Here is a 22,439-nt window from a genome sequence, read left to right as displayed (position 1 = left end):
GTCCCAAATGTTATCAATGATCCCATTTTGTACAGTAAAATGTTCCTGCACCCCCACCCACACAGGAGCTGCTAGCTCAGCCAAAAGCTGGGTGCAGGGGACAATGCTGGGCAACCTGGGCTCCTGGCTGAGACTAGCCTGGACTCCTGACTTGGGGGTTCCTCTTCTCCCATGAAAGCCCATGCCTCCTGGGCCTCATCCTTGTCCCCTTCTCTTTTCAGGAGGAGGGGCTTTTGTCCTAAAAGCATAGATCCTCCTTTTCAGCCAGCCCGCTTTCTCCTTCTCCTAGGGCTGGAGTCAGGTATAGAACGAAAGTTCTAGATGTCTTCACAGAATTTCCAAATGCTATTTCTTCATTTGCAATTTCTGTTCCTGCCATTTGCCCCCATGTGACCTCTGCCCAGTCTTTAACCCCGCTTTGGAATCGATGGAGAAAAAGAGCAGAAACAAAAGCCCAGAGACTGTTCCAGAGTTCACCGGGTGTGAGTGCTGCTGACTTAATTTCTACAAAACCAAGCCAATCCATCCCTAGTTAAATTTTTGTGGATAACATGCCCCATGGTAGGAAGCCTGCATTTAATGCTAATTTACTGCAAGATCTAGGGAAGTCCTTTCATCTTCTCTGAGCCTCAGCTTCCTCATCTATCAAACAGGGGAATGGATGAGATGATTGCTAAGGTCCCGTCAGTTCCATGAGTCTATGAAATGTTTATTGCTATTGCTTTTCCTTCACTATCCTGACCTTCAGAGCTGCCAGCACCCACCTGGAATGTGGTTCCTTCACTTTGGCCGTGAATGGCACAAGATAACCAAGAGCCCCACGGACAGGCTGGTGAGCCCTGGCACTGGGAAGGGCAGAGGGAAGGGAGAGAAATGCCATAGGTTCCCACTCTAATCAGGAGGAAGCATCTCATCAGAGTGGGTCCCTGTGGGCTCAAGGGCCACGGTCTGGATTACATAGGGCATCTGGCCTTCCAAGGCTTTGGGAGGCTGGGATACCATCACCCTGCAGCTGCTTGGCAGGACTGAGGTCAAAATTACATTTTGAGGAAGTGCCAGGTCAGTTAACAACACTGTGCAAATCAGAAGGTCCAGGCCCAGACAATTTGGCGAGAGACCTTACAAATCAAAGCCAGCAGGCAAGCACCTCTCTCCCCTCTTCCTTCCCCCAGTGCCCTCCCTCCCCCCACCCTCCCTCAAGTTCTCCCAAAGAAAGAATCTGGTTTTCCCAGGTTCTCACCTGGGGTATTAAGCTGCTATGAACACTCCTACCTAATTCAGGTGGTCCTGTTCTCGGTCTGTTGCGATGGTTCTCAGAAGACATTTCCTTTGTGTCAGGACATAGTAACGTCCTAAACTAATCTTGCTCCGGAAAAATAAAGAACAATCTCCCAGAGATGTAACCTGCTCAACAGCTTTGAGTTCCTACCCTAGACCCAAGGGCCACAAGTGTTACGCTCTTCAAAGGAAATCACACCTTCAGCTGAACCATTGCAATAAACCCTGCTCTCTGCCACTAGACTAGGATCCCCGGGGACTGGATGCTTGGGGAAGGAGAGAAGAGCAGAGAGGATGTGCTTGGTCAGGAGGAGGGGACAGAGCTGGAAGGGTAGCTGCTAAGAAGGAGACATTGGGGAGAGGCAGGAGATTAGAAAAAGCAGCTTTTACAAAAACCAAAAATAAAAACCAAAACCGTTAAAGATGCATAAAGTGACCCTTGCGCTTCCGTTGTCTCTTCTTGCAAATAGAGGTGGTGCTGCTAGGGAACTGCTCCAGCACCTGTGTAAGACTTGAGTAGTTGCATACAATGTGTGACTCCAGATCTGAGGAAGGAAGAGGAGAGCCATTAGTGACCATGATATTCCTGTCAGGCCATTTCAGGAAGCCACTGGATCCCCTCCCCTCACTGTGGGAGCCCTAAATGGAGCCCTCTGTGCCTCCCTAGTGGAGCTGCCTGCTTCCTGTCCAGTGCCGAGAGCTCCTGGAGGACGTGCAGGGTAGGGGAGATCAGGAGGTAGGGCAGAGGTATTAAAAGTTGATGTCCCTCAGGAGCAGTCGAGGGCAGTAAGGAAGCTGGTGGGTGGGGGGGATGTTGGCCCAAGGTCTCCAGCCGCCCCCCTCCCCCGCTACCATCGCCAACATCTGATTAAGGTAAGATTGCATCTGAAGAATGAGGACCAGAGTTAAAGGAAGTCTAGAGACTGTAGGTAAAGAGCACAGAATTTAGCACTAGAGGGCTGGAGTTCAAGTTCCAGCTTAATTCTTACTGGTTAAGTGATGTTGAACTATGCATTTATCAGTAAAACAGAACTAATAATCCTCGTTTCACAGAGCTGCTCTAAGGATTATGAGATAACATACGTAAAGTATCTAGAACATATGGAAAGTGACAGTTATCATTAAGGGTAATATTACTGAACTCAGAGCAGGAAAGCAACTGGTAACTGTCACTGGCCCCTACCAACACCTGTGCTTTGCTAGGGGCGGTTCTGGTATTTGGTCATCCTCCTACCTCTCCCAGCCCAGGCCCCACTCACTTGGATGGGCTGCAGGCTTTACCAGTGCGGGGGCACATAGCTGTACGCAGGGGTCCCTTGGGCCCTGTATGTTGGCATGGACACAGGGTGTGCCCCAATCGCGGTGTGCTGGGGTGCAGTCAGCAGGGTACCTGAGCATCCAGAGAGAAGAGTAAACCCAGTGAGGCTGTCCCAGGGTGCTGGGATGAAGAGGATGAAGCCATGGTCTTTCACACAACTGCTCCCCAACCTGGGCCCCCCACCTGCTCATGAACTTCCTGCCCCTCCCACCTTGCCAGGCTTCATCTCGTTAGGGAAAATTTTGCTGATATGCCAAGACAGAGTCAATCACTCATCTTCAGTGGCCTCCTTCTACTCTTCTTTGTATGCTTTTTGTAATCTACCGAGTGGAAATTGTTGGTTTATATGGTTGTATTTCCCATGGGCCCTGCTGTTCCTAAAGGCAGGGCTCTGGTCTGATCTATCAGTAACTGGTCCACAGGACCAGAACGAAGGCTGGCACCAAGCAGATATTCGATAGCTTGCTAACCAGATTTAGGGAATGAGGCCTCAACAACCCCTTACATTAGGGGGCCACATAAAATCCCAATTCTCACCCCCTGCCCACTAGACCCCTTGTACCCTCTTCCCTCAAATGATTCTTTAAAAGTTGGGTCTCTAAAAGTTATCCACAACCCTCTTGTCATCTCATGCTCTTCTTCTGAATGTCCGCCGTGCACCCAGAGACTTCCCTAAACTTACTCTCCCAGTGTCGTCTCCATCCCTATCCTCAGGGTTCCTGAAGGGCAGGGCTCTGATGTGATTTCTGGAGTAAGCCAGAAATGGAAAAGGGGTCCCTCATGCCTTACAATTAATTATTGGACAGGGGCTTAAGCTTCTGCCTGCTCAATAACATTAGCCCCGTGCACTCCCTTCTAGAACCCTGCTGCTACCAGAGTATTAGTGCCATCATCTTTCCTCTAAATGACAGCCTCCCCACTGACCTACCTGCTTCCAGCCTCTCCTATATAACTGTGCCTCCACCCTGCAGCCCAAGAATGTTTAAACCAAAACCATCTCTCCTCTGCTTGAACCCCTTTGCTAGCTCCCCATTACCTAGAGGTATTCGAGTCTCCCCACTTTACTTTGCTGACTCCTCCAGCTGCTCTTCCAAACCCATGCCCCTTTTTTCTAAGGGCCTTGGACCATTTCCATTCTGTGAACGTGTTATGCTCATGTTCCTTCCACCTGGACTGCCCTCCCCTCTTCCATCTCTCTGGTCAGCTTCTGTTCACCCTTTAAGGTCTAGCTCAGTATGTCCTCCTCGGTGACATCTTTCTCATCCCTATGGACAACATTCCCAGAAACCCCCAGAACACAATTTCTCATGCTATGGGACACTCGATTCCATGACTGTGTTCTCCAGTCTGTCATGAGTTTCTGGAGAAGGGGGATGGACACTGACATAGATGCTGCCCTCACCTGCTGACATTGCCATGGTGGTGCCGGCCACCATGCCCATGGCCACACCGTTGGTCCGGGGGGCAGCAACAGGCGCTGGGTAGATGGCAGAGGGAATGCTGTTGGGCTGGACAACCGTGGTGTGGTGGATGACATGGGGCTGGGCAGCATACACCGGCTGTGTGTAGTAGGCTCCCTAAGGGAAAAGAGGCCGAGGTCACACAAGCTTTTGGAGATGTGGGGTAGGACATGGGGAGGAGGAAAAGGGAGGGGGAGCCTGTTCCTCCCAGACCCTATGGGATAGGGCCAGATAAGCATGGACCTAGAGATACAAGGTCTGGGCCCCAGTTGGGATTCTGTGTCTGTCTTACTACATGACTCTGGACAGTGCAGTAACGGGCTCAGCTTTTCGTTATGAATTACGAAAAATAAGGCTCCAGCCCTGTCCTGCTTTGCTCCTAGGGTTGCTATGATGATCTAATAGGGTAACAGCCCGAATTCTGACATTTTAAAATGGTTGGATCTTACTGCAGTGTGCTTCTATGAGCTGCCTAAAATGTAAGGGCAGGGACCACAGTCAGTGAGTGAGAATATGGATGGGGCTGGTGAATCCAGACCACTGTGTACATGCACATGAGGAATTACCAGAGGGGCGATCACACTGGTACGAGTACTGCCGTTTTACCTACTGGGGACTGTCACAAATGCAGAGCATTTCCCCAGATGTCTCTTACTATTTCTCTTTAGGCAAAGAGGTGAGGATGGAGACAGTTGTCTTAGGTGACTTCCCACTGCCTAGATCACAGGGCTGCTTCCTGCTGCCACAGCCCACAGGCCTGGTGACCTTTGTGGGGAGTAGACACAGCCCCCTGGGTCATCTTACTCCAGAGCTTTCCCAATGCCTCTACTAACTAATGACAGGAGCCTCAGAATATGGGTTTATAATCCCAGAGGTCTGAGAACATAGTGCAAAGCAGCCTACCACAAACCAGAAAAACGATCTCCAGCCCACTGTTCTATCTTTTAAAAATTTTGCATTCTATTCTACAATGTAGCTTTTCTTTAAATCAAAAAGTGTTCTCCTCACTACTTAAAAACCTCATGTAGAACTGTCAGCCGAGAAAAAATGTGCCATGTGGTATGCTGGAGCCTCATATAGTCCCTGTCATAGCCATCCCCTCAGAGTACACACATTCTCTCTAGCTGAAAGAGCCCAGATGGGGACACTAAGGCACTCAGAGAAATAACTTACTGATGGTCACACAGGGAACTGGTGACAGAGCCTGAGAACTTATCTCCTCCCTGTTCAGCTCACAGACTTTATCAAGGAAGGGTAGGTGTGGGGGTTAGGGAGAGAAGCCCAAGACACATGGGGTCTCATCCTGACTCAACCAACAGCTCCCTGTGTGACCGTGGACAACTCACTCTCCTCTGGGTCTCAGCTTCCCCACTTGTATAAAAAGGAATTGAGTGGAGTGCCTGGGTGGCTCAGTCAGTTAAACATCCAACTCTTGGTTTCAGCTCAGGTCATAGTCTCATGGTGGTAAGACTGAGCCCTATATTGAGCTCCACACTGGGCGTGGAGCCTACTTAAAATTCTCTTTCCCTCTCCCCCTCATTCTCTCTCTCCAGAAAAAAAAAAAAAAAAAAAAAAAAAGAAGGAATTGAGCTAGATGATTTCCAGGGGCCCCTGCTCCTTTGACATTCTGGGCGCTATTCATCTAAACGGCTTCATGCATTACCCCTGAGGGGCTGAGGTGGGGTGAGGGAGTCTGTAGACTACAGGGCTACCATTTCTATGATATAATAATGGCAAGTGGCCAGAGCCATGAACTTGCCTTCCCTCTCTTCCTTACCCACCCCCAACCCTCCTAGGCTGGTCACTCCTTTACCTGCAGAAGTGGTGGGCCCAGGCTTCCACATGCACCTACCTGGGCATACAGATTCTGCTGGGGGTAGGCACTTCTGATTGGATACATGGCCGTCTGATAGGGGTTGGGTGATGGGGAGTAGGGGGGTGGAGCAGTATTACTCTGGGTCGGTGGGACCTTGTACGGTGTCCCTGCAGTATATCCTGTACCAAGGCAATAAGAGAGACTTCCAGTTAGTTGACAGAACATTGTCAGAAGGTAGCAGGTCCCAGTCACGACTCCCCAGACAAGGATGGGCTGATTCCAGGCTGGAAACACAGATGAGAACAGTGAACAGGGCTCCACCCAGAGAGCCTTGGCCCCAGAGGCAGCTCCCTCAGTCCTGGTGCACAGGGCACACAAGTGATTCTGGCATCTTGTATTTTTCTGGGTCTCAGGGGTATGACATATAAAATAAGAGGCTGGAACCAGATGATCTCCTAAGGGACCCTTGCAGCTCAGACAGTTTGGGATTCTGTCTACATGCTGTGAGACAGGCACGTACACACAGACAGGAGACCCTCCGCCCACTTGCCCTTTATCGCACTCTGTCTTCCTGCTTTTCTGTCTCCTCACTCAGCAGCCCAGGTGTCTTCTGCTGCTGTTTCTCTTTTGTTTTCCCCCTTATTCTTTTTCTCTCCTTGTATCTCTCTCTTTGGAATTCTCTCTCCCACATTCCCCTTCTTCCCTGAGAGGGTTAAGGTGAAAAGCCCACAGAAAACACCATTCAGAGCCAGCCTTTCCCCCCACTCCTGGGGCTTGGAGGGAACCACCTCTGCCTGAAGTCAGGGGTCATGAAAGTTCACATCAACCTGAAACCTAGGCCCCAGGGAGCTCACAATCAGTGACTTGATTAAACTGTGCTACCTTTGACTGTTCTGGAAAATAGAGTCAGATCCTATGTCCACAGGAAAAAGCTGAGACATAAATCACCCAGGAACAAGACTATGTACTCACAGAACACAAAATGAAATGATTCTATGGAAACCAAGTAATCATCAAGTGACCCCTAACTCTCTTACTTTATACAATGGGCTCAGAAAGGGCAAGTGTTTTTACAAACTGCTCCTTCTTTCTAAGTTGAAGGGACAGTGCCAGAAGACCTTGGCTTTGGATCTCCAATGGGGTGTTGCTGATACTTCTTCCCTGGGCTTCCCATACAGGCTGTCTGGTTGGTACATCACTGACCTTCTCCTGCCTCAAAGTAAGGTCTTTCACCTACAAGATGCTCACCAAGGACTGTCAGCAACGTGGTGCTGATTCTGCAAGAAGAGACTGGGGGGCAGAGCAAAGAGGGGTGCTTTATTGGAAGAAAACAGACCAAGGCTTCAGTTCAGGCTTTTTTTTTTTCCAATTTGGTGTGCCTATTATCAAGTGTCTGGGCTTTAGTTTCCTATTTTGTTAAATCAGAAGGCTAAGAATGAAGATCTCCTCCTGAACTAAAATCCCATTTTTCTAAAGATCCTAGGTCTCTTTTACCCTATCCCCGAGTAAAAGCAAGCTGCTGTAAGGTCACAAATCTGTCTCCATCCACAGCACTGGCCTGGCGCCCGCCCCCCCTACCACCTCCCCGCCCCTGATGAAATACTCAGTAGGATATGAACGCTGCTATTTGGTCACCACAAAAGGCACCACCGAAAGGCATCCTTGTCCTCTTCCCTGGAATCATGTCATTTACTTTTCCATCTGCAGATCCATAGTTTATTCCATGAGAAACTGGTTTTGTGGTCAAATACATTTGGGAAATAAGTAGCAATGAAGATGGAGTGGAAAGAATACATTCAGGAGAAGGTAGCATTGTGAAAAAAAGAGAAACTAGACATGGAGGTGCGAATCAGCTGAGAGAAGTCTGGAGCAGATTCCTCCAAGTTTCTAGATTGTGGCACTAATTATGATATGTGGTCAAGGCAGGTGAAGCAGATACTGCAGGGGCAGACAGAAGTCTAAGTCTGTGATATCTACAAGGAGCCATCTGAGGGGCACTTCACCTTGGAGGCATGGTTTTTTAATCTGTAAAACAAAGGTGGAGGTTCTCAAAATGGGCGTGTCCCAAGACTGTGCGATGAACTATATCATTCTGAAGGATTTTAATCACTGTTTAAAAAAAAAAGTGCAATAATGTAGAATAGAGATAAATAGGTTTGTTTTTTATTCCATGACCCTGAGAAGTTTTAAAATGACAGGATGAACTATGAATCTCCGAGATAGGGATATGCAGGAGACTATTTACAAATTTAATTTACCACTGAATCTTTTATTCACGCTATTAACATTTAAGAGGCAAACTATAGGGGCGCCTGGCTGGCTCAGTTGGAAGAGCATGCGACTCATGATCTTGGGGTCATGGGTTCGAGCCCCATGCTGGGTGTAGAGATTACTAAAAAATAAACCATAAAATTAAATAAATAAATGAATACATAAAACCTGAAAACTACAGTTTTTGTAATTGCAACTTATCTTGGTAAGCAAAGTTTTATTGTAACAGCCACGTCCATTCATTTACTTCTCAACTATGGCTGCTTTCTTGCTACAACGGTAGTTATGACAGAGACCATATGGCCTGAAAAGCCTACAGTATTTATTATTTGGACTTCTACAGGGATAGCTTGCTCAATCTGATTTAAAGGAATAAAATAAGGTTATGAGGAGTCCTGCCAGAGTGGAGAGCATCTCTTTTCTATGCAGAAGGGCAGGATACCCTTGAATCCTAAGATACCTGTCTCTGAAAGCTATACAGCACAGAGTAGCGGTTATGAGTAGTCTGGAGCCAGACTGACTGCCTGGGTCTGAACCCCAGCCCTGCTATTTAACAGCTGTAGAAAACAGCAGTCTCCTCATCTGTAAAATGGGGACAACAGTACCTATTTCATTGGGTTGCTGTGATAAATACATTAATTAATAATTGCAAAGCCCTCAGAATAGTGCCTGACACATTAAAAGCATTTCGTAAAGGTGAGCTATTATTCTTTTCTCTCTCTCACTGTATAGAGAAACACTTAGTAAGCTTCCTACCCTGGCGGTGTGCAAGCAGAGACTGGTCTGAAAGACTACAATAGAGAGGTTAAACTATGACTTCCATTGTGTGATCCAACTTGGAACACAGACTCCAGGATTCTAAGATTCTAAAACTGTATGGTTTAAAATACCATGACTTCACAATTCTTTCAAGTTAATAAGCCAACGATACTGGCAACTTTCCTTTATGTTCCCCAAGAATGTGCTCTGGAATTTCTATCCCTAGGGGAAGGCTGCTCTATTCCTCTATGCCACAAGGACAATCAACCACCTTACAAAGTATTGAGGTTATCTCTCTGAGGAAAATCAAAAAGCACCAAGAGTCTGCAGGAGAATTTGGTTTCCAAGTCTAAGAATAACTTTTTCTGAAAATGTTTCCCTTTCTTCATGTTATGAAATGAGATACACATATACTCAGAATACAAATCAGCAGCCAGAGTACCCTTGGCAGCCAAAAGATGATGCTGCAGAAGAAGGCCTTGCTCATTTGTCCAGACAGTTTGAGAAGGAAGAAGCAGAGCTAGAGATCATTAAGCCCCCAACACAGACATTTCACAGATGAGATGACGGACAGATGGCTGAGACAGAGCAACTGCTCGCCAGGACTCAGGACCCAGTGCTCCTTCCTCCAACTACAGTAGTTCTCAAGGTTTCCACCTGTGTTAAGAGGCTGCAGGAACTGCCTGGGCTCCCATCCTGGGCTTTGTCAGTGAGTCAGGTCAATTCTTCTCTCAAGGAATACCCTCCTTTGGACTGGATAGTATCAGAAGGCATTCTAGTGTTGATATTCTAAGTCTCTGAGTATTTCAGTGAGACTTATGAGAAAATCACTGCAGTGGACTTTCTACAACTGACTGACAGTCCTGTCCGCACCACTGAGGATTATAAAGTCCCCTGGAGCTATAGCCTCAGCTACCTTGGGTAAGGCAAAATTTAGGATTTGTTATTCTGTGCATCTAAGTAAAAGAAGCTATTGGGCTTGATGATGCAAAAACAAACAAACAAAAACAAAAAACAAACTCACTGATTTTGCTGAAATGAACTTAGACTCAGCTCCCTCACTGGAGGTCTGGCACTTGTGAATGGACTTCTACCTAAGTCTGAAGGTCACAGGATTAGGACTTTGGAATGCTATGCCTTCAGGACATTAGAGACTTGCATTCAACTTTTTACATTTCAAATGAATCTGGAGCTGAGAGTGGGGCAGCGACCTTCCCGAAATCGCAGAGCATATCAGTGCAGAGCTGGCTCAGAGTTCAGGGCTTCCCATGACCTGGGCAGCGGTTCCTTTCTGAGTTATAGGTCTCTGCAGTCCAATCTTGGACATCTGACATTTTGGCCTTCATGTCATCATTTCATTAAAGGCAATACTGTGACAGAAAAAAGGGAATTAGATCACTAGAAGTCCCAGCTCTGCCTTATGAAAGAGGCTTTGTTTATGAGGCCCTATTCTTTCTCTCAGGTCCCTAACTATAATTTTAGGGTCCATCAAACAGGAAAATAAATAGAGTCTGCACATTAGTGAGATAAAAACTGTTTTAGCCCTCTCTTCAATCCTTCTGCACTACCATAAATCTTTTTCAGTTGGAGAGCCCCTACCACCTTCAAAGGCATTGATCCTTACATCAAGGATGCCTTTTAGACTAATCGGTTTATTGACCATCAGATTTACATGTCTGAACAAAGCTCTATGTCTGAGTCTTGCCTTGACCCCCAAGTCTCCTTGTTGATAGCCGAACAAGAGAGTGTGGAATAAGTAGGAGGGAGACCCAATTACAAACAGCCTTAGCAAGTGTTGGTAAAATTAAACTGAATTTGTTAAAGTGCCCTGAATTTTCTGTAGCAATTAGAAGCCACAAAATCTGTGTCGGGAGGAAGCCTGGTGGGAGTGGGAGGGGCAGGCGAGCCAACCTCTATTTAAAAATTCCACAGGTTCACACACTACTGGCTTTAAAGAAAAGGGGCACATTGTGGTCCTTTCCAGGGACTGTGACAGCCTGTGAGGACAGTGGGAGGTAGCTGCAGGACATTTCAATGGGACTTCAGGAAGATTTCAACACAGGAGAAGGTGAAGCCTTCTAACATTCAGACATTCTCACTGTAGAAAGGGTTGCCTGTGGAGGGAATGAATACCCTGGAGATATATATGTGAGCAAAGGCTGGCTGGTCAACTACGGGCAGGGTAGCTAGAAAGGTCCCTGCTAGGGTGGTGGATATTGAGTACACAGCACCCTGGTGACAGAATCAGGAGTCTAACAGCTAGACAGAACTTTCAAAGGTCCTAGTCCAGCCCCCTCATTTTACAGTTGGAAAAACCAAGGTCCAGAGCATGGACATAAATTATCCAAGGTTGTACAGAACCAAGTCTAGAATCCAACTCTTCTGGTCTCCATCCCAGGCCTCTTTCTGCTAAACTATAGTAGGTGTGTCTATATGCATGTACAATCACGTGTGGTTAAGAGAAAATATGTATATGTATAAGCCCATTTACATATATGTTTGCTCAATTCTACCTGAGGTACCTGAGAAAACTCCCTACTACTGCCATCCCTCTCTTAATGAGTACAATCAATCTCATGAAAAAAGTCAATAAACTTAACCTGAAATTTAAACCTGAGTGATATCTTTTTAGTTGTGCTGCTTGCTACTTGGATGACATTCGACATATTACCTTTCTGAGCCTCAGCTTTCAAACCTGAATAGAAATCCACCATAATAGGACTATAGTGTAGATTAAATGAGAGGGTGAAAATGAAAGCAAATTCTCTACAGGTGAAGAGTTAGGTTGTTTAAATGTAAGTTGATGACGACATCTAGGGACAACAGTAACTAAGGAGAAAATAACATTGGGTATTAAAAAAAAGAAAAAATGCAGCATATTCATTTAATCCACTTAACAGATTAATAATTTACTGAACTACAAACTATCAGGCTTTATCTGCAATATCCCTCTTAAGGGTATGTCAAGCTTCTGCTGGCACAACTTAAGAAAAAAAGCACTCCCCACAACCAAAGCCAGCCATTCCTCTTTGGGACAGCTCCAACAAGGCACAAAGTCTTCCTTATATGGAGTCGAAATACCACTCAGTAACTTCTAAACACTGGTCCTCATTTTACCCACAGAGACATCTTGTATTAAAAATCAGGTGTGGGGGCACCTGGGTGGCTCAGACGGTTAGGCGTCTGACTTCAGCTCAGGTCATGATCTCACAGTTCTTGAGTTTGAGCCCTGCATCAGGCTCTGTGCTGACAGCTCAGAGCCTGGAGCCTGCTTCAGACTGTGTGTCTCCCTCTCCCACTGCCCCTCCCCTACTTGCACTCCGTCTGTCTCTCTCTCTCTCTCAAAAATAAATAAACATTAAAAAAAAAGTAAACATCAGGTGTGAAGGTGAAACCATCAGTCACCCCACTGAACCTCAAGATGAACATAACCAATCTAATTGGCCAGATGGTTTCTGTCTTCCCTGAGGATTCCCTGTACATACCTTGCTCTCACAGTGTAGCTTCCACTCGGAGAATATTTCTCATGCAGGGGGCAATTCTGCCTCCCCAGGAGACACTTGGCAATGTTTAGAGATATTTTGGTTGCCATAATGAGGGTTTGCTGGCATCCGGGGGGCGGGGAGGAGGGCGGGGCAAGGCCAGGGATTCTGCTTAGCATCCTACAATGCACAAGTTAGCCCCCTACAACAAAGAATTTCTATCTGGTCCAGATGTCCATAATGGCAAGGTTGTGAAACCCTGTGCTAGCTAGAGGAGCCCTCTCTGTCCAAAGGTCCACAGGCCTTCAAATGTTCTTTCCCTTAAAATGTAGTAACAGTTCTTCCCTTATCAAACTTGTTGGCCAGGTGCATACTTCCTCCTCCCTCCCTCACTGCTTTGTGTCTCCCCAAAGCCGGGTACATGATCAAAGAGGATGACCTTCCCTGTATGAGGAAGGTCAATTTTTTGTGTGGGTAGGAGAACCTCTTAAAATAAGTGTCTTATAAGGTCAGTTTTAAAAGTGCCCTTTCCTTTCTTTCTAAGAGACAAATCAGTCCCAACCAAGGGGAACAAGGAAAGGAGGAGACAGGCTGTATTTACTGAAAGCCGCAGAGGATGCTTGGTAAGTTCGGTTCTCGGTCCCGGTGTCCACTGGGAGGTGGAAGGTGCCTTCAGTACCACAGGAAGACGAGTTCTGTGGCCAGGCCTGTTTCATCAGCAGAGTTGCTTAAGGGAAGACACAAGAATGGCATTAGGCAGAAATAAGAAGTGGGCACCACCAATCACAGACACAAAGCAAGGGTCTTGTGCTGGATGGAAACATATAACCCAAGGGGCCCTGTTCAGACACACAGGATGGTTCAGCCTTTCTGAGATGGGCGAGTGGGTTGCGGGGAGTGCTGAAGTGAGCTTCCAAATGATTTGAAACCAAGGAAATCTGAGTTTACACTAAGAGAGCCAGGGTTTTCTATCCACTACCAAAACCTTATGAAGATGCCTATGAATACCACCTCTTACTGACATTCTGGCCTAAGGCTCTGGGATATTCCTTAGCCGCTTTCTTATGAATATGTCACAACTTGGAGCCTTTGACTGTGTACTGGGCCACATCAACCAAGTACTCATTTTTCATGTCTGAAATCTCACCTGGGGGGTATTTAATAAGTTGTTTTCAAAGAGAGACCTCAAAAGAATTATCACGTGACATGAACCTTGCTGGACTGCCATCTCTTTTAAAGGGACTGAGCTGTGGCGGTTCAGGAGGCATAGGCTGTCCACGGGGGCTCTTCCCATTCCTTCTTCTTCTGTACACCCAGCTGGAGCCAGACAGATAAACATCTTGCACACCCTTTATACCTCCTATTGAGGTGCTGCTGTGCCCCACCTGAGATATCTCATCATGAATTAGAGATGATCTGCTGGGCCATTAAGAAATTCTATGTCAAACTTGGGATAGGTGTAAAATAGAGATGAGGCCCAGTCTGAAAGAAATCTGCAGACACTTCTCAGGTTCACCTGAAGCTTAGCCTGGGAAATTTGAAGGATGATGTTTCATATGATCTGGAAGTGGGGAATGACTCAAAAAACTTACCTTCATGGTATCCTGTGGGGAAGGAGAGAGGAAAGAGGGTTTCAAAGGGGGGAAATGCCTAACTTTTTAGAGATTTCTGTTGATATACTTTCTCCTAAAGGAGAAACCATTCTTGACCCAAATTTCTGTTTAGAGTAGGAAGAACAATTGTAATAGTATCTTTTCCACTCAAATAACATCTTGGGTATGAGGGGTTTTAAAGAACATTAGCAGGATGTGGGGGCTACACTGGCAATAGTTGGATATACTGGAAACATTTTAACAAGGGGCTAAGGTGCAGCACGGTGGCATGAGAAGTATGCCTGTCCACTCTGATTCTGCCAGGGCAAGGACAGCCCGCCTCCAGAGAGATCCCATAACCCCTCTGCCCATCCAGGTAACAGGTAATGCCTCTGGTTCCTTCGGCCTTGGGAGTACTGAGGCCAGAGGAAGAGGTCAAGGACCCTGCTGTTTTGCCAAACTAAGGCTAGAAGTGTAGCTGTTCTAGGCTGACTCTGCGCTTGCATTAATGGCCCGCAATATGTACAGCAGATGCTGAGAAATGAGAAGGAAATCATGGGCAGGAAAGTGACACTAAAAGGAGAATTCTGGCAGAAGAAATGGACACCCAGCAGAATTCCATGCAGAGTCCAAAGCCTTTGCTGGACACCAAGACATGGCTCTGCAAACAATACAGGAGGAGGGCAGTCAATTTTAAACAATTACCTTGAGTTTCTTTTCCCCGGGGTGGGAGCAGGGGGTGGGGATTAATAAAGGATCCAATTAGTGTTGAAAAATCTTATCAAGATGTCTCCAAATTTAGAATCTGCCACTCAATGTGGCTGGAAAGCCCTGGTCACTCCAAACAACTTCCTAAAAAGTGAAACATGTAATTCTGAGAAGTCAGATGTCCTCAAGACCCTACAGGGTTCCATCAGGGAGCAGAAGGCCTGAATTTAGCCACAGAAAATTTGGATGTCCTGTTCCAGGCCAGTTTTTTCCCCCAAGTGGTGCATACTTCACCATAATTTTCATCATAAGCCAAAAGTCTGACATCAGTCTGAAGGACTGCATGACAATTAAAGCAAATCAAGATTAACCAAAGAGTAACTGAAGCCTACACTGCACTCAGCACTGAGGGGAGCGCCACAGTGGACAGGAACACATGTGGGTCATGGTCACCGCACACAAGGTATTTATGGGCTAGCTGGGGATGCAACACAGCCACACGCCAACCAGAGAGTGAACAAGACAGCATTATGCACAATAAAATAACATTCCAGATTAACCAGGAAAGAAGCAAGTGCGACTGTGCCTTTGATTATGTCTTATCTAACTGATCAAGTGAACTAAACTGTTTATGTCCTGAAGAAGTGGGTATTTCCTTCTGGTTTCATTAAAAAAGAAGAGAAAACAAATATTGGGATTTTCTATGTTTCTCTCTATATTTGAGTACTTTATAATTTAAAACTGGACAAATATGAAGGCTACAAAAACCAACAAATATTAGCTGTCAACTTGACTTCCTCATTGGTCTGTTGTATTGTGCCATATGATCTTCCTCTTCCATGTACAATTCTAAAGTAACCCATTCTGTTGGTGGTAGCAACTGAGAGCTCAGTTGTGGGATAGCGACAATCCAACTGAAACTTTAGAGGCACAGTAATAGAGGAGGCTGCTCTGACAGGCATGCCTGCTCTTGGGTGCCATGAAAGGTACCAACTCCTAGAAATGTTCTACACTTTCAACTAGGTGGTAGTAAAATACAAGTGTATACATATGTCAAATATTACTGAGCTGTACATTTGAGACTAGTGCACTTTATGTACTACTGTATATGTATTCTTCAATTTAAAAAGGAGAGAGAGAGAGAGAGAGAGAGAGAGAGAGAAAGGGAGAAAGAAAGAGAGAAAGAGAGAGAGAGAGAGAGAGAACACACCCTTGGCAGTGAAGGGCCATGGCCCAGTCACAGCATGCTGCCCACATCCAGGTGCTGGGTTGTTCACTTCCCTGGATACGGGGCCCTCACGCCCTCTGACACTTTGAACAATCTGTTAAGCACACTTACAAGGAAGAGAGGCAGCAAGGGACCATCATCCTGAATAATGCAGTAGGTCAGGAAATCTGAGTTCTAACCTGGGCTGTGCCACTTACTAGCTGGGGGACCTTGGGCAAGTCACTTAATCTTTATTTTGTTGTCTCATAACACAGCAGTAATAACTTCTCTCTGATTGCTTCATATTGTTGACGTGAGGATCAAAGTGAAGTGTCATCCAGTCTTAACAGTTTCTAATTCTGGTATCTGCTCGTCTTCCATCCCCACAGTTATAGACAGCTCTAATTTAAGTTCTCATCAGCTCTTCACTACTGCAACTGCTTCCTCATTGTTCTGTTTTTACACCTGCCAACTTCAATCTACAAACTGCAATCAAGAGACATTTCTAAGACCTAAACCTAATCACAAAATCTTAAGAACACTCCACGGTTCTCCACTGCCTACAGGCTAAGACTGAACTTCTTGTGTGGCATTCAAGGCCCCTCATGATCTAGCCCTGTGATCTCTCTAGTCTCTCACTGTTCTCACTTTCCAACCCTACACTATAGCCACACAAACTTCATCATTCCCAGAATATGCCAAGGAGTGTCACAGCACATCTCTGTATTTTTGCTCATGGTTCACTCTTCTTGGCCTGTCTTTCCCCAAATGCCACCTGGTAAAGATTTATTCAGCCATCAATCATGAGCTTGCCTCTACTATGAAGTCTTTTCTTTTCCCCACCCTTTGACCACAGCCCCTTCATATATCCCACATGGTTCGCTATCCCAGTTTCTGTGATTCTTAGAAACCCCTGTACTTGCTGGCTTGTCTGTCTCCCCCACTAAATTGAGTTCCTTTAGAATAGGGACCTTGTGTCACTAGTCTTTATCTCTAAAGAGCCAGTGCAGGGTCTGGCACAAAGCATTCTGTGAAGAGAAGAGCTCCGCACATACTTTTTAGTATTTCTATTTCAGATGCTATAACTAGAGGGGTGAGAAAGCATGAGAACTTCTCTCACTTTTTATGGAATCTTCTGTCCAAGTTCATTGATCCTGAGGCAAACAAAAAATGGACTCTCCATAAATGATAAGAGAAACAGGTCTGTGACTGGCAAAAATAATAAAATTATAAGAGGATAGACTGCTAACATTAGAGGGAGCTGAGAGAACATCTGTAACAAAACACTATCTATGGCTTGGAGACATTAGCAAATTGCCCAAGATCACCCAGCCCACAGCAGTGGCAAGGAGAAATTTCACAGCTCATCTCCTGAAAGATGCGCCATACACAAATTCAATATTCAACATCCAAATAATTCAAGGTTAAAAGCTGAGAAAGTGTGCAGAGATTTTAATGAAAACATTGTCCTGAGCAGCCCAGGTGAGAGTAGTGAAAGTGGCAAGTCCCTCTCATGGTCCCTTACTGTCTGTGACAAAAAGGACCTAGTCCAGTTACACTGCTGGGACCCTCACAGGTGCCCAGAAGTTCCCGTGGTGCTTTGGGCCTGGAGTCCACACTGCCCACTTAGTTAGCACACTTGGCCCTCACCTCTCACCATCCAGGAAAATGCCCTGAAAATGAGCTAGAGCTCAAGATTTGGGCTAAGGGAACAGATTATATCTAAAGTCAACCAGGTCTTTCAAACATGTCAGACTGCCAATGGAGATGGAAAATCTGATCCTGGGGCAGATTGTTTTGGGGTTCTTATAGGCATGATCCAGGTACTCCTCCACAGGAGCTGCCACAAAGCCAACAGAGAGGAGCCATACAGGCTGAAGAATTTTGTTCACTTGATTGTTTGAATTCAGCAGCCAGGTTAGGGTGAAAGTTTCTGACCTAGGTCAGATGGGACCCCGGAGGTGAGGAAGGGGAAAGACGCCTTTTAGTGCCATGATCCTTCATTGCTGCCCTAGGGGACGGTTCATGTGTGTCTCCAACCCATGATTTTGCACCATCAGACATGTTCCTGCATGCTTTAGGAACTGCTGCTGAGCCACCTGGGGGAGCCCAAGCCTAAGGGATGGGATTTGGGGAGGGAAGGAGAGGGAATCTACTGTTGTTACGAGATAACACATTCATAGGCCATAATACAGATGAGGAAAAATAGCTCTCCTACCATAAGCTGAATGCAGGAACTGAAACTCTGTTGGATAGAAATGTTAGTTGAAATTACCACTAAGAACTTGTGCAAAGTAGTATACATTGCAGTTACAAAAACAGACTGTCTCAAGATAGCAGTTTCCCCCAGGCTACATAAGAAACAGTGAATGCACAGGGCGTGAAGTGTCTCTACCCTGGAGGGAATGACAGACTTGCCATCCAGGAAAGCCCATTCATTGAAGAGAAGCACTCTTCCTTGACGCCACTGCATCTTCCAGGCATCTGACCCAAGTTAGTGCTCTTGAACTGCAGAGGGACTTCACACATGACAGAGGCTTTGTGTGTGAGAGGAAGTAAAGGTTCAGGGTTCAAAATCATCACCTTTGGCCTCTGAAGAGCTCTCTGTAAAGCCCCAGAGGGCTAGGACCAATGCAGAGGTACTTCATCACTTGAAACTTCTGGGGAAGTGAGGTGCTACAGGAGGGGCTGTAGGGTCAGACAGACTGGGTTTGAATTCTGGCTCCACTGCTTTTTAGCTGTGCAACTTGGGACAAGTTATTTAACCTCTGAGCAAAACTGGAGGCAGGAAGATTCAACTCACACAAGACTAAAGTAAAAATTAACATCTATGTCACGACTCACACACTGCCTGGAATATGGCAGGTATTCAGGAAGCACAAATTCCTTTCCCTTGCCCTTCTCCAGGTTTGTCACATACAAAACAGGAACAATTTGTATTTGTACTTCATAAAGTCGCTATGAAATCAAGTGAGACAGTAGGTGAAAATGGTTTATAAACACATCTCTTGTGAGGAGGTATTTCATTTCTATCTACATTAGTTATTCTGTTTATCCTTTTCTTTCATTTTCAGGTCAGATTACCAATAATGTGATACATCCTTTGGTTTTCAGATTCTGAGAACGAGTCTCAGTTGGCTCCTGCTTCCTGCAGAGCCAAATGGTCCTTAAATAAGATCCCCGAAGTCATTAAGAGCTTAGAAAAAAGCTCCAAGTACCCACACTGCTTTCAGAACCAATGAAAGAGTGAAATGTTTCCCTGCATCGTGAACAGATGACATCTTAGAGTACTCAGAGCTGCTAAAAATAGCTCTCTCTGAAGCAACTTCTTGGTCTCCTTGAAGAAGCTGAGAGAAATTTAAACCTGAGAGCCTGGCTCTTTGCAGGCTTCTACCCCACAGGCATCTCTCAGCATCACAAATGGCTGCTTCTAGCAGGAAGCTGAGAGTAACCTACACTGCCCTTGAGCCGGCCCTTCCTCAGCAGGAGCTCCCCTACTGCAGTCAGGAGACCTGGTGAATGCAGAGGCTGGCCTCTGAAAATATGGAACAGACCAGTGGGGTGTGTCTAACTCCAAAGGAGAGGGATCTGCTCAAGGTCACATCAAAATCAGTCCTTCCAGCTTCTAGTTAGGGGCCTTCTGACACAATGTGGGAATACCACGCTCTACAGTGGATTGTATGGGTTTCTAAGGAAATGGTCAGGTTGCTTCAGTCATAGCTTAGACATATGGTGAAATTTTGAAAACATAAAATTGGGGAAAATCAAGTTAGAAGTGGGATGATATTTGTTTGTTTTAAAATTAAGACCTAATCAGTACTTTATACACGCTGGAAGCTTTCCAATCTCTCCTCTTTTTTTCCCCACAGTCCCAGGCTCCTTCTGTCTGTCCTCTCTAGTCTGGTTGCTCTAGTCTAACTTCTCAATTTCTCTCTGGCTGGCCACAGACCACATGCAGGTGTGGTGGCAGGATGCCTGAGTTTGGATCTTTGGGCTAGTTCCTAACTCCTCTAAATTTTAGTTTTCCCACTTGGAAAATGGGAATAACAATAGTAATGACTTCAAAGGTTTGTTGTGATAGAAAACAAGTCAATATCTATAAAGAGCTTAAAATAGTCCCTGGTACACAGGAACCATTCAACAAATATTATCTATTTATTTTTATTCCCTGTCCTTCCACTTTCTTGCTAAACTAATCCTCAAACAGTTCCACAAACCAGCACCATAAATTCTGTACATTATGAGAAAATGCCCCAGTGCTGGAATTAGAGCCTTGAAGAATTCATGGCCTCCACCCTCAGTGGAGCCTCCTGTTACACGACTGTGTCACCTGCTGGTGACACTTATCCTTCCCCTTCCAGTAAGGCTTTCACACATTGACCTCTCTCCTTAAGAACCCTCCCTCTATCCTTGTTCACCTCTCCAACAGCAAATCAAAGTCATTAAACAAGAACTCTCCACTTTCCACTGGACAATTTACTCTAAGCACATGCATCTGTGACCTTTCCTGTAGTCGGAGAGGAAGAGCTGCCCTCCTGTGTGAGGCAGCCCCGTCCACCTGCTCCCCCAAACAAAGAAGAGAACAGAGCTCTAGATCTCCCACCTCAGCAAAGCTTCCTTGAAGGCCTGGGTCTATCTGGCAGCCTCTCTGACTTATCCTCCTCATTTGCTCCTTCCCATCAGCGCTTACATGCTCACATGCTTAATCATGCTCACATCTAAAAAAATGCCTCCTTTAACCCCACCTTCCCTTGTTCTCCTTTCCCTTGTAGTCAAGTCTCTTGTAAGAGCAGGCTCTGCCTGCTAACTGCTTCTTCACTCCCGGGCTCCCCATTTCATTGACTCTGCTTCCGTAGGTCACTGGTGGCCTCCTGACTACACACACACATCTTCTTCATCCTGACCTTAGCTGACCTTGTGAAATTACTCACCTCATTTTGTTTTAGACCAGATAGTTTACCAAGCCAATTCACAGATCTCACAGCATTTAAATTTAAATCATTTCTATATTGTGAGATACTTGATAATCAAAACCACCGTAGTTTTTCAGACAGATCTTATCAAATTTGATTAAATCTTTTATCAGGGTAAATTTCTGTAGCTTTCATTGTTTCTGCCTATTACACATTTTTTTGGAAATATGTATCTTGTTGATTAAAAGTGAATATAGAATAAACTATTAATGCTGAGATAGAGACGTTTTAGCTTGTGGATTACTCCTACCCTCACAAGCTCTTTGAGGTCAATGACTTCAGCTTTCTCAAATCTGAATCACATGCAGTGTCTTCCAGAGTGCTTTGGGCATAGCAGGGCCAAAATAAATGTATGTGGAATGACATACCTATGTAAAGACTTTAGGGGTTAACATCACTTATTTGCATAAAATAGTACTTTGTCTCTCAAAAAAGAGGGAGCTCACGGTATGTGCGTGAGTGTGTATGATTACAAAATGATCCCTACTTTAGAATGGGGCAACTGAGGTTCAGAGAGGTCGAGTGACTCTAAGGTTGTTAATTTAGGAAGTGACAGTCAGAACTCACATCTAGGTCTTCTGACACAGACCATGTTCTTCTCTTATTTAAATATTCCAGAAGAAAGGGAACAATGGTAGGATGAGTGCTGGATTGACACAGAAAAGCATGAGACCAAGAACTCGAAGATCTGCCAAGGGTTCTAGTTCATATGCTATTGCTGCATCATTGAGTAATTTGGACAAAACACTTTTTATCTCTGGATCTCTCTTGTCAAGAGAAGGAGCTGAACTGGAGGATCTCTAAGGTCTTTTCAAGCTTTTTAACTCTAGAATAATCATTACTAAACAAGAACATGGCGGGGGGGGGGTATGATTATGGCATTTAAGGCCTTTCCAAATCTGGCCCTTGGACATCTGTAGTTCAGATTCATCTATTATCCCCACCCCTACAGTGTGATTCAACCATTCCCACATCACCATTCCTTTGCCCAGGCTCTACTCTGTTTAGAACGTCCAATTCTTTCCTTATGTGCTTAAAAGAATGTCTCCTGCTTCTCCCTCAGGTCTATTGAGAGACCCTCTGTGAAGCGTCCTGTACCCTTTCATCACACCGCACAGCTATGAATTTGTTTATATGCCAACTCCCAAATGAACTAGAAGTTATTTTAGGCAAAGATGGCTCTTTTTCTCTATTGTAGTGTGGAGGACATTCAACAAATAAATACTTGTTGAGTAAATGAAGAGGAACTTACTTAAAACCATCTACACCCCTGAGGTAAGTAAGTAGCACATTTCTCTGAGAGAACTATTTTGTCCAAGGCCTCACAACTAGTGAGTTGAGTAATCAGGATTCAAACCCAGGACTTTCTACATGCAGCATCCAGATTCTTTCTCCGGCCCCTTGAGTGTTAAAGCACCCACTAAGTATGAGGGTTAGTATTGGTGGTAAGACCTCTGCACTGCTCCTAGCCCAAATGAGAACAATTTTTTATTTTTTTAATATTTCAAATCTGTATCAATCTCTATCCAGGAATGGATAAGATAAAGGAATGCTAGGCCTTTGTGATTTGTGAAA

At 45.4% G+C, this 22,439-nt stretch overlaps 1 protein-coding gene, 1 long non-coding RNA gene and 1 other non-coding gene across 9 annotated transcripts in view; 2 read left to right on the top strand and 1 right to left on the bottom strand.

The window, feature by feature from the left end:
- Positions 1-1,648: 1,648 nt before the first annotated feature.
- The window catches only part of FAM168A (family with sequence similarity 168 member A), a 235,585-nt gene continuing 214,794 nt past the window's right edge, over positions 1,649-22,439 (bottom strand). For 6 of the 7 annotated variants that reach the window (XM_042904870.1, XM_042904869.1, XM_042904868.1 and 3 more), the window contains 6 exons: positions 18,110-18,136; positions 12,986-13,111; positions 5,909-6,051; positions 3,999-4,173; positions 2,538-2,668; positions 1,649-1,823 (listed from right to left, as the gene is read on the bottom strand). In XM_042904870.1, the coding sequence (XP_042760804.1) occupies positions 2,556-2,668; positions 3,999-4,173; positions 5,909-6,051; positions 12,986-13,111; positions 18,110-18,136 (584 nt within the window). In that variant the 3' untranslated portion in view covers positions 1,649-1,823; positions 2,538-2,555. The remainder of the gene's footprint in view (positions 1,824-2,537; positions 2,669-3,998; positions 4,174-5,908; positions 6,052-12,985; positions 13,112-18,109; positions 18,137-22,439) is intronic. The other variant, XM_042904874.1, reaches the window with a different exon arrangement.
- On the top strand, positions 5,628-22,139 carry LOC122199642. The gene is made up of 3 exons (XR_006193592.1): positions 5,628-5,932; positions 12,929-13,007; positions 22,063-22,139. It is a non-coding gene; the product is annotated as an uncharacterized LOC122199642 (long non-coding RNA).
- Positions 8,183-8,255, top strand: TRNAM-CAU. The gene has a single exon. It is a non-coding gene; the product is annotated as a tRNA-Met (tRNA).

The sequence above is a fragment of the Panthera leo genome, chromosome D1 (assembly GCF_018350215.1).
Source record: "Panthera leo isolate Ple1 chromosome D1, P.leo_Ple1_pat1.1, whole genome shotgun sequence".
Taxonomy (NCBI): domain Eukaryota; kingdom Metazoa; phylum Chordata; class Mammalia; order Carnivora; family Felidae; genus Panthera; species Panthera leo.
This window is presented reverse-complemented; position numbering and strand designations above follow the sequence as displayed.